This window comes from Mus pahari, chromosome 10 (genome assembly GCF_900095145.1).
Source record: "Mus pahari chromosome 10, PAHARI_EIJ_v1.1, whole genome shotgun sequence".
Lineage (NCBI taxonomy): Eukaryota > Metazoa > Chordata > Mammalia > Rodentia > Muridae > Mus > Mus pahari.
In genome coordinates, this window is record NC_034599.1 from 100,387,741 (window position 1) to 100,399,006 (window position 11,266).

General features: G+C 54.8%; 2 protein-coding genes across 2 annotated transcripts; both read right to left on the minus strand.

Moving 5' to 3' along the window:
• Positions 1-57: 57 nt before the first annotated feature.
• Positions 58-6,093, minus strand: Rbm15b (RNA binding motif protein 15B). The gene has a single exon (XM_021207278.2). It carries the CDS (start codon positions 6,054-6,056, stop codon positions 3,249-3,251), a length of 2,808 nt encoding a protein of 935 aa, XP_021062937.1. The 5' UTR covers positions 6,057-6,093; the 3' UTR covers positions 58-3,248.
• Positions 6,094-7,823: 1,730 nt separating this feature from the next.
• Manf (mesencephalic astrocyte derived neurotrophic factor) lies at positions 7,824-11,028 on the minus strand. The gene is made up of 4 exons (XM_021207059.2): positions 10,891-11,028; positions 10,154-10,281; positions 9,263-9,404; positions 7,824-8,268 (listed from the first exon to the last, which is right to left on the minus strand). The coding sequence occupies exons 1-4, from the start codon at positions 10,973-10,975 to the stop codon at positions 8,084-8,086; spliced, it is 540 nt and encodes a 179-aa protein (XP_021062718.1). The 5' UTR covers positions 10,976-11,028; the 3' UTR covers positions 7,824-8,083.
• Between the last annotated feature and the right edge of the window lie 238 nt (positions 11,029-11,266).

Genomic DNA, 11,266 nt, shown 5'->3' on the forward strand with positions numbered 1-11,266 from the left:
TTTTTTTTTTTTCTTCTTTCCCTTTCTCCCCAATGTGGAAATTACAAATCAAAGGTCTTTTTCTTTAATGTAAAGTGTATTTATTTAAAAAAAATTACAAAATAAACTACAAGTCTGTCTTTGCTTATGGCCTTTCCTTGTTTTCTTTTTACCAAAGTGGGGCTTCCCTTTCCTCCTCTCAGTTCTGGCCAGACCANGGAGGACTTGGAAGGAAGGCAGAGCCCTGCACAGTGAGAGAACAGCCTTCCCACAGCAAACCCCCAGGGGTGGAGCCTGGCCTGAANTTGCTGAAGGCTTTGTGAGGGTAACAAGGGGGCAGAAGGGGTNGGGGGTAGAGGGTATATCTCTACCCCCATGTATGAGACTTTTAAGGAGCATTCTGGCCACCCCTTGTCTTGAGATTAGGGGGGACTTGGACAGTTTTTCAGTCCTAACAGTTCAGGGGTACTTTGAGGCTTGGTTAGGCTGGATTTGGGGACAATCTGGCAAGGTCTAAGACCAACAAAGCATCCGGGGCTTATGCTTTGTTCACCCTGCCCCTCTCCTTTCCAAAATAAATACAAAATGTCAATTTTCTCTCTGATTTTGTCCAAATTGTAGCTTCTGTTTCTGTTACATAGGCATTACACAGCCACAGAAACACTTCTCCCTTTGCTGAGAGAAGGGTGCACTGGTTATAAAGTAAACAAGTAACACAAGACAGAGTGAAAACTCTCCAGGGGTAGGTAGAGCCTGCTACACCAAGAACACAACCTGTTACACTGAAGTGACCTAGTACCAAAGAAGTACATCCTGGTCCTTTAAGCAAGCCAAGGCTCAGCCGCTCATTTGCTTCATGCCACGGCATTAAATGGTTAGTTGACACCAGTAGAAGGCTGATGGCTGCTCCTGGATGCAGCTGAAGAGAAAACAGTAAAAACTGTGCTACAGCTCTGCCAGGAACTCCTGGGAGCACTGCAGGCCTCCCAAGGCAGAGATGAGCACATACAATGGAAAGCACAATTTTGGTTGACTTGACAACGCTCCCTTAGGAATGTGCCTCATGAGAAGAAAACATCCATCTTCCATGTTCTTACTAGGGTTCAAAACCTGAGTCATTTAAGAAGACTCAGGCTATGAAACCTACCAATTAGGCGTTTTTCTCTGCTCATGTTTTGCCTTGATGCAACATCTCAAGGCACTGGGTACCTGCTGTCAGCTTTCTCACTGGAGACAATGTCATGATCAAACAAGGCCTTGGCCCACCACCTTCTCTAGTGCTGGCAGGGCTGAGTGAGAGGCCCCAGAACCTGTTAACAGCTTAAGGACTAAAAGGAAGTGGGTAAGATGGCCCAAGGAGGAAGGTTACAGTGGGGTGTGGTTCTTCACTAAAACATGATCACCAGAGCCAAAGGGCACCCTTTTCCAAAGACGGGTTAATAAAGTGACCTGGTTCTGCCTGGAAAGGGTACCCAGGTGAAACCTACTTTATTACGGGAACCCAGCTATGCTACAACTGTTGTGACGCTGTTCATTGTTCAGGATCTGTAAGAAAAACTGCAGCAGTCTATCAGGATGAGCTCGGTTTCTGCTGGTATGACAACTGAAGTAGTCTACTAGAGCAGGACGACTGACTTGCTCCAAGCCCCAGAGAAAGCGGCCCCTACATAGGTAGATTAACACTCCCGTTAGTGCTTTAGAACAGTGGCTCTCGGCCTCCCTGATGCTGCAACCCTTAATACACTTCCTCATGGTGTGCTGACCCCAACCATAACATTTTGTTGCTAGTTTATAACTGTAATTTTGCAAATTGTAATTAAATATTTTGGAGAATAAAGGTTTGCCAAATGGGTTGTGCCCCACAGGTGGAGAGCCACTGCTTTAGGGCCACCTTACTTTCTCATGAATACCAGCCAAAGCCCAGTGAGTAGAAATTCCCTGTTCTTGTCCAGTCTCTTAAATTTTTGTCCCTGTAGACAGGCATGAACTCCATACAACCTTCAATGTCCATCTCAGAGCCCAGGGGTCACAGGTGCTGGCTTAGGGGGTAGACCCTAAGCACTGGCCTGGCTAGAACCTCTAACCAGGGTTCCATTCTCCAGCTTGACTGGCTTGGACTACCAAGCTGCCACATTGTGAGCCTGACTGATCTGTGGTGACAACCGTTGCCTGCGCTGGCTTTCTACATGAGACAACAAAGGCAGGGCCTAGATCCCTTAGGTCACTTTCCCATCCCAGACATAGGACTTCTTAGTCTGGTTCCTTCAAACCAAAGTTGATGTGGATTTGAGCTCTATCCCATCACAACTGTGACTTCTTTTTCACAAATGAGTACTATTTCCTTACCTCAGGTCTGGGTCAGAACATGGGACACTATGTCACTCATCAAGGACATCTTCCGGGCACTGACTCCCCTGCAGACTGAGCACTGTAGCTGGGGGGTCTGACTGCAGCACAGGCCGCACTGACACAGCCCTGAGAGCGAAGGAAGCACATTGAAGAGTTAACAAGTCTGGCTGCCTCTTACCCTGCCTGCCAACATTTCACCTTCAAGACCCCTGGCAATCAGGCAGATGACTGATGGGGGGGGGGGGGGAGACCCTAAACTACACAGTAAGACTCAAAGACGGAACCAGAGGGAGCCTGGGCATGTCATACCCATGGCCCTTTGCATCAATATTGCACTGTTCCTCCCCCCAAATGCAAGACTACACAACTGCAAACTACCCTCTGTCAAACAGGCTTTTATAACTGGGTGCTCTGTCCAACAGCCATAGCCCAAACTAAAGCACACACTTAGGGCAGGGAAAAACAACAAAACTACCTGTTGGCACAGGTCTTAGGCCCAGGCCTTTCCTCTGAACGGGCTCAGCTTTAGGGTAGTATAACAGGGACCATGCCTTGTAAGCCTGCCGGCCAGCAGCTAAGATTGACAAGTGTGAGCAGGGCCCCGACAGCACAAAGAGCTGCGCAGGACCAGCACAGCACAACTTTTAGAAGCAGTGGTGCCAAAAACAAGACATACGGCATGCTCTGAGTGAAGCCTTCCATTCGTTATGAAAAAACCTGATTTAACCAGGACTCTGGCGGGATTAAAAAATTCATCCTCTGACAAAGGCTTTACTGACAATTTTCCATACAGTTAGTCAAAAAAATAAAATAAAATATAAAAAAATACAGAATACAGCAGACAGAATCTCATACACGGGAAACAGTTTCTTCTTATAAAAAAAAAAAAAAAAATTCCCCCCAAATCTAAGAACTTAGTTTTAGCAGTAGACAGGATGCCACCAAATGAACCACAAAAACCCAGCAGAGAATTCAAACCAAGGGAGAAGGTAGGTAGAGAAGGAGCAGATTTTTAAAATAACTGCTTCTGTGACACACACACAGCTGGAAAGCACAGGTGCGGGCTNGGCGGTGTCCCTTACTATAACTATCACCATGTGTTCTTCCTCTAACTTGCCCAATGTCCGCAGCGCTGACTGGAGGTACTGCTGTGAAAAGTCGCAGGGCGGGAAGGCATACAGCATGCCCGTGTTGTCTCTGCCCTTAGACCCGCCCACCGGCAAGCTGATCACCCCCGCAGCCTGCTTCTGTTTCAAGTAGGAGACTAGGTTCCTGAGAAGCCGCCTCTGTAGGCCTGGCTCCACCACGGGCATGCCCTCGCCAGGCCCGCTGGGGGCTGACTGGACGGCCAGGAGCACGGCATAGCCATTAGGGCTGCCCTGCTTGATTCGCCGGGTGACCTCGTCCAGCTTGGGCTGATCCAGTCGAAGGCGCTGAGCAATCTTTAGCTGGGTCAGCTTGCTGCCAGAAGTGTGGTCTTTGAGGAGGCCACTGATGACTCCCTGGTCCCCCTCAAGGATGTGCATAGATGTCGGAAAGCAGCTGTTTTTCAACACCAGAAGCCCATTCCAGCCCAGCTGCAGCGTCTGGGCATATTCTGACAGAGTCTTTAGCTTTTTGGTCTCATGTTTTGGCTCTTCAAGAGTCTTGGGCTCTGCCTCAGTGGTCCGATGATTGCGCTCACTCTCTCGAGTCTTTTTCCCATGGGAAGAGTCTGGAGCCTCATGGTGGTGGTGATGGTGGCTCCTCTCCTCAGCACCATGTCTGCTGTTGCTGAGGGAGTTGCTGCTGGACTCCTTGGTCCCTTCACTGGAGTGGTTCTCCTTTCGGCTACGCTCAGGGGTGCGATCCGAGCCTCGCTCAGACTGCTGCCCCCCACCCTTGGTCCTGCTGCGTTCCTCGTAAGGGGAGTGAGTTGTCCTCCCACGGTCACTGGAGAGGCTCCTCCGCTTGCGTCTCTCTTCCCAGGGCTTGGCTATGCTCCGGTCCCCATCTCCCCCCCAGCGCTCACCACTCCGGCTGCGCACTGAGCGGCTATAGCCCTCCAGACTGTTTCTGCGGTCTGAACTTTTACTGAGGCTGGTCCAGTCCCCTTCCAAAAAGGTCCGGTCTCGGTCTGAATAGAGGAGGTGTGGAGGGGTCCTATCCCGCACCCTAAGGTCAGCATCCAAGTTCCGATGCCGGGTATATCCGTCAGTGAGCAGCTCATAGTGCACAGGGAGAGGTGAGGGCTGGTACTGCTGGGGATAGCGAGTCTCCTCGGCTTTGGCAAAATCCACCCGGAGCCTGCGGTCTGGACCACCCAAGGGAAAGCCCCTCATCTTTGCACAGGCAGCCTGGGCTGCGTCCAGGCTCTCGTACTGGATGTAGGCAAAGCTGTCTCCTTTGACGTGATCGATGGTCCGAATGCTCCCGAAGCGATCGAATTCTCTGGCCAGGGCCGCCAGCGAGGTGTTAGGTCCAAGCCCACCCACCCAGAGGCGGGTGGTGGGGTTAGCCTTGCCGTAGCCTATCTTTATGGGGTTTCTGCCAATCACCCGGCCAGACATAGCCACCTTTGCCCTGTGTGCCATGTCCAGGTTCTGAAACTTGAGGAAGGCATAGGCGCCACCCTGGCCGCGGGCAGGCCTCTTGATGACCACCTCCTCGATGATGCCGTACTTCTCGAAGGCCCGTCGAAGCTCCACCTCGGAAACACTGTGGTCCAGGTTGCCGATGAAGAGGTTTCGAGTGGCTCTCTGGTCATCCTCCGGCATCAGGTCCTCCTCGCACACGGCCTGGTAGCCGTACGGGCGCCCGCGGTCGTCGTACAGCCCGTAGTAGTCCAGGGCTCGCTCTCGAGACAGTCCCACGGCCGCCGCGGCGGCAGCATCCAGGGCGAAGGCTGCGGCGGCGTGCCGCGCGCGGGGCTCCCGCAGGGGCGGGGCGGCTACCGGGGACAGCGAGCGCTGCTTGTACTGGTAGCCGCCGTGCAGGGGCAGGTAGCCCAGGGGGTCGGCGGGCGCGGGAGGCCCGGGGGGCGGCGTGGAGGCGGCGGCGCTGCTGCTGCTGCTGCGCCGGCTGCTCCCGCCGCCGCGCAGGTACACCGGCTCCACCTTGAGCGGGCGATCGTATAGCAGCAGCTGCCGGGCCAGGGCGTGCTGGCGGGCCTCCCGCGCGTCCTGCGGGTGGCGGAAGTTCACGTAGGCCACGCGGCCCAGCTCCGGGGTGTGTGACAGGCGCAGGCTGATCTCGCCGAAGCGCTTGAACTGATGGAAGAGCCGGTCCTCCAAGTGCTCGGCCGGCAGCGCGGGGCTCAGGCTGCTGATGAGGAGCGTCTTGTACTCCGGAGCCGCCGTGGAGCCGGGACCCGCGGGTTCCGCCCCGGGGGGCGGCGGGGGCGGCGGGAGTGGGGACGAGCGGGGCGACGCGCCGCCAGCACCCGGGTCCCCGGAGGCCTTGCCCGTGCGTCCCCCGCCTCCGGGCGCGCCCGAGGAGCGCCCGCCGCTCGCCCGGTGATTCGCATCCCCGGCGGCGCGCCCGTCGCGATGCCCGCCGCCTCCGCCGCCGCTGCCGCGGGGCTTGTCGCGAGCCCGCGCGGGGACCGGGTGCTTGGTGCCGCCGGAGGCCTTGTGCGCCGCTCGCCGCCCGCCCGCCTCTGCCTCTCGTTCGCGCTCCCGCGGCCGCTTGGCGGACGACGACGAGCCACGCCCGCTCGGGCTGGAGTCTCGCTCGGTCTGCCGCTTCATCGCGCCGGCTCGGCGGGCGGGCGGCCCGCGGGTCCCTCAGAGCGGCGGCGGCGGCGGCGGCCCAGGAGGCAGCGCCCCCGGCGCCGCCATCTTGGACAAAAGGACTCGGCGCGGCGGCGGCGGCGGGGCGGGGCGGGAGCGGCGCCGAGGGGCCGGGCGCTGCGTTATCAAGCTGCGCCGGCCGCGCCACGTGACCGCGGGGGGCAGGACGAGAGTCTCGCTCGCCGCCAATCACGGAGCTCCGCGGCCTCGCACCACGTGACATCTTGGCAACCGGAGGAAGCGGCCTGCCTGCCTGCCTGCGAGCTCTGGCGCCGCCGCGTGGCTGCCGGAGCCCAGGCACCCGGCTCCTGAGTCGCGCGCGGATTCCCTCCGGAGCCCCGCAGGCCGCGGCTGCGCTTTCGCTTTGTGCCCCAGGGCTTGCTTGCTACTCCGGGTCCGCCTACCTTTTGCGGCCTCGGGGCCCCGCCCACCGGAGCAGGTGTGGCCGCTTGGCCCGAAGCCAAGTGTCGCGTCCCACTCCAACCTGCCACTAGGTTGAAGAAATTCTATTCCCTTCCGTGGAGGTTTCTGACTGGGACCAGAGGTGGCCCCCTACACACCAGGATGCCTACGCCCTGTCTAGGACCCACATCCAGGCATCTTACGAATTCAGATTCTTCAGTCCTGACCAGACTGAAAGCGAAGACTATGGACACCGGTGAGACCTCCAGGGTCCAGGTACAGAAACTAGAAAGAATGCGTTTGCAGCCTACAGACGGGAATCTTGGTGCCATTGGATCCAAATTTCTGCTGTAGGTGTCTGGGCGGACAGGAGCCAAGGGTAAAGAGCAGGTAATGAATGCCATTATCACTTCTTGCCAAGTTGACAAATTGCTGGCCAGTGTCCTGGCCTCGTCCAGGAGGTGAGGTGAGGTGAAGTACTGGGTACTCAAAGGCCCCTAGGGTTTATGCTCTCCACAGCCGGTTGCTGGATCATTGATGCATCCGTAGGATGTCGAAGAACGCACCCAGCTCTTCCCTCCTCCCATAAGCAGAAAGCACCCAGCAGGAGGAAGTGCAGGAAGAACTTGGAAGAAACAGCAGAGGGCTTCATGTAAGGCCCGTGGATGCAGTGAATTTGGGAACCATACAAGAAGAGAGCTAAGATGAGCCTTTTGGAAAACATTAACTTCTTAGCAGGTGCTCCTTTCTCATGATCTCTGGAGGCAGCAGGAGCAAAGTCTCCCCACCGAGGCACAGTTCACAAGTGCCAGCAAAGGGAGCAACTGAAAACCACACAACTCCTGCAGGCCTTCCACTGCAACCAGCTCACACTGCTTCTTTGTAAACCGATTCCTGCCAACCTTGCCAAAGTCTAGGGAAGCAAGGGGCCTTGTTCTGATGCAAGACTGGAACCCTGATGAATGAATAACTTAAGTACCAGATGGGGTAAAGATATGCTATGGACCTGACCACCTGCACTCAGTGCAGATCTGCTTGCTCTGCATAGGCTGAGCCCAATGTAAATGTCCTTTAAACATCAGCCCAGGAACAGGCCCATCTTCAGCCCCTGCTACTGGATTGGGTGGGGGTGGGGGTCAGGGGTCAAGTCTAACCTCACTAGGCTGAAGTATCAGAAGCCCAAACCCACAAGACATTTGCTGCCCAAGCTCTTAAGTCCTGTTATGGGAGTTTCAGGCCCTCAGCACTGGCAGGCTGAGGATCTTTTCAGACTGGAAAGATTAAACCAGTAATCTATAGGACAGAATATTGTGCCAGCTCAACTCTCCAAAGACAAATTTTTTTAATAAAAAAATCCCAGACAAACTTTGAAGTCCTAGAGTAAACCAGCAAAGGGAGGAAGTAAATTCTCCCCCCTTGGGGATGGGGTCGAGAGGGAACTGCAGAGCCAATGTCATTAGGAAAGCTCCAGGCTTCACATCTCATTGTCAGGAGCCCACTTAAAAAATAAATTACAAAATGGCTGTTTGGGGGAGAGACAGACGAACTGCTTTTTTCCTCAGGTGCAGCAGGGGCTGGACAGACTACAGATCAGTTCGTGCGCTGGCCGCCTTAGGGGCGTATTTAGGCATCAGTTCATTTATCTTCCGGATATAGTCAGACTTTTCTGCACAGCCTTTGCACATCTCCCCCCAGTCGTCCAGGATCTTCTTCAGCTCTTTCACCCGGAGCTTCTTCAGGTCCACTGTGCTCAGGTCAATCTGTTTGTCTGCAGGGAGAGCAGGAGAGTAAATGGCTGGGCAGGAGAGGCTGCAGGCCCAACTGTGCTGCACGACAAACCATCCTTAGTTAGGATCACCAGCCCTACTTTCGGCAGGGAAGACAAATGCATACTTCGCCCAAGAGCGAAATGACAGTCTTCACCAGGAAGGCCACCTCAGGCTGTCAGCAGCCACCATAGGACACGCAGTGCAGACAGCCCACGCGGTTCAGAGGAGGAACATAGCTCCAGTTCCCCAAGGACTTCCTACATGCCAGTACAAAACAACAGCTCCAGGCTGGGCAGAGCAGACACACTCCCAGCCTCCCCAGGAGGCACCAGCGTCAGACACTTACTCCATAACCCACGTGACCCAAACAGACACCAGAACCAACCAGGAGGCTACTCCATAACCCACGTGACCCAAACAGACACCAGAACCAACCAGGAGGCCAAATCAAATTCACACAAGTACAAGGTTCCCGAACACCAGAGGTGCGGTGAACACTTGCATTGTTTACACTCTATAGGAGAGGCCTGGCTCTTCTTGAGACTGGGATTCTGTGCAGCCAGATGAGCTCTACCATGGTGATGCTCTAACCGCCACGCCTGGGGTTTAGAGCCAAGTCTGTTGAACTCAAGTTCTCACCACATCACTTCTCTGCTCAAAAAACTTCTGAAGCTCCCAAGTTTACTTAGACTAAAAGCCAAATTTCTCCCCAAGGCTCTGTCCAACTTGACCTCCTCTGTACTGCACCACTATCTACAATCTCTATCTGCACTGCTCTATCGAGATGGCCTCTGGGTCAGTCCTCCTCCTTCAAAGTATGCTACGTCACCCTCTGACCTCCACCTATCTTCGATGTGGAAGCCTGATCCCTATAGCACAGAGAATCAGCCTTTATGCTACAAACCCGCTTTTGATGACTCTTCTGGCTAGAAAGTTAAGCCCAGAAAGGGCCTGCAGAGATGGCAGAAGACACATGGTCCCGGTCACACTTACCGTATTTTAGCTCGCAGATCTGGCTGTCTTTCTTCTTCAGCTTCTCACAGATCTTTTCCACAGGGATATGGTGGGCCAGGGGCTTTGACACCTCATTGATGATCTTGGTGGCAGCATCATCTGTGGCTCCAATGTAGTAGCACTGTACCAAAAACAAAACAAAACAAAATGAAAACCTTGAAAAAACTCTGCACATATGAGCGAGAGCATAGCCAGAAGGCATCAGTTCCCTGGAGCTGCAGTACAGGGTGCTGTGGATGCTGGGGAACTGAACTCAGGTCCTCCACAAGAGCAGCACACATTCATAACCAACTCTCCAGTTCCAGACAACAACTGTCAGGTCACCTTGAAAACCTCTCTTTGCCAAGGCTTCGGTTTGTTAGTACTGCCCAGATCTAGCTGTCCTGAGGCACTTGATATATGCTCACCTGCAGAATTAGAGTTCCTATGAGAGACTACCATGAAAATTAAAGCTTCAGAGGCTGATGCTCCACCAGGGTCCTTGACTTGGCCCTGACCATCTCGGGGCACCTAGCCAACTACTTCTGGTTCTAATCACACCAAATTCTTTCTGGCCTTTGGGCACTCCCGGTGCCTGCGTGTGCTCACCCTGCCTCACTGACTCCCCATCCTCAGAGGTGGGTACCAAGGACTACTTTCTCTCACAGCCCCCCCCCCCCCCCCCACCCTAGCTTATTCCCTTCATGGCATTTGCCATCACTGCCTTGCAGTTGCCTGCCATCTTCTCTACTGGTCTTACCAATATAGTAGCTGTTTAATAAATAGAGGATAAAAACACTTAAACCTCACATTAGTATATACACAAGTACCATCACGAAGTGGACAGTGCCCATGAGCAGGGACAGGTCGGGCGGGTCACCAGCTACTCACCAACCGATTCTCTTTGCCTCTTGCTTCACGGCAAAACTTTGTAAGTTCTTCTTCAATAGTGGCTGGTGAGAATGTGACATCTCTGTCTTTGAGGTCCTGGTAAAATCTTCCCAGATAAGAAATACAAACTGGAAAAGAGGGAGGAGATGGTAATTATTAGTCTCCATTTCCCCTGGAAGAAACTCTGTCAGCAGTTTTGATAGAAGGGATTACATTTTTTTCCCTCAGGTACTCACAAGTGCACAGAACCCTAAGGTTGCTGGGGTCCTTGTACCCAGTGCATGCTGGGAATGAACATTACCCAAGTGACCCACAGGCAACCCTCTCTGCTCTTTTCAAGTTTAAGCCGAGAGTGGACAAGTGTCCTTGAGGGAACTCACTGTGACCTCATAGGGGACTGATTGAAGGCTGAAGCAAATGATCAAAATGCTTCTCATTCCAAATACATCGAACCCCCAAATGCAGCTTAGTAACCCCGAGACGGTTGCGGCCCACAGGATGCTTTCCTGTAACCTCTAAAGTGATGGGAAAAGACAAAAACTCCCGGGATGTGGGCTTCCGGCCAAGTTATCAACGCGACTGAACCGACGCGTTCCCTTAAATGGGTCAACGTTTCTAGGCCCGGGAGAGAAGTGAGGCCCTTTCTCCAGCGGACCCCCGGGCCGAGCCGTCGCTCCCACCCCCTCGCTTTCCTTGAGTTTAGCGCCGCCAGGCCGCCCCCACCCGGTCCCCCGCACCTTCACAGTCGCCTGGCCGCAGCGCCCGGCTGTCAGGCAGCACGCTCAGGGCCAGCGCTACCGCCAGCCCGCGCGTAGCCCACATCCTCCTCGGCCGTCTCCACCACCGCCGCCGCCGCGCGAATGAACCGCACCCGGCGCGGTGCTCCGCCTAGTGGGCTGGAACACAAACCCGAGCTTCCCATTGGTGTGCGGTCCCCGCGCCCACCCATATGCTGCATCCTCATTGGTCCACGTGCCCAGGAGCCCAGACCGGCGGCTCCACGCTACCCTCCCTCATTGGTTGCTGCTGTCCGGGACCTAGACAGTTGTCGGTTGCTGATTGAGCCTGGGCGGGCCATAGGCAGCGGCTGGGGGTCTGGGGGAGGTGCACGGG

What these genes read in the sequence shown, in the direction of transcription:
- Manf (XM_021207059.2), bottom strand. Translation starts at nt 10,975, where the DNA reads ATGTGGGCTACGCGCGGGCTGGCGGTAGCGCTGGCCCTGAGCGTGCTG. An exon ending in GAGGCAAAGAGAATCGGTTG is followed by an intron (nt 9,405 to 10,153) that starts GTGAGTAGCTGG and finishes TTTTTGGTACAG; the next exon opens with TGCTACTACATTGGAGCCAC. An exon ending in GATCTGCGAGCTAAAATACG is followed by an intron (nt 8,269 to 9,262) that starts GTAAGTGTGACC and finishes CTCTCCCTGCAG; the next exon opens with ACAAACAGATTGACCTGAGC.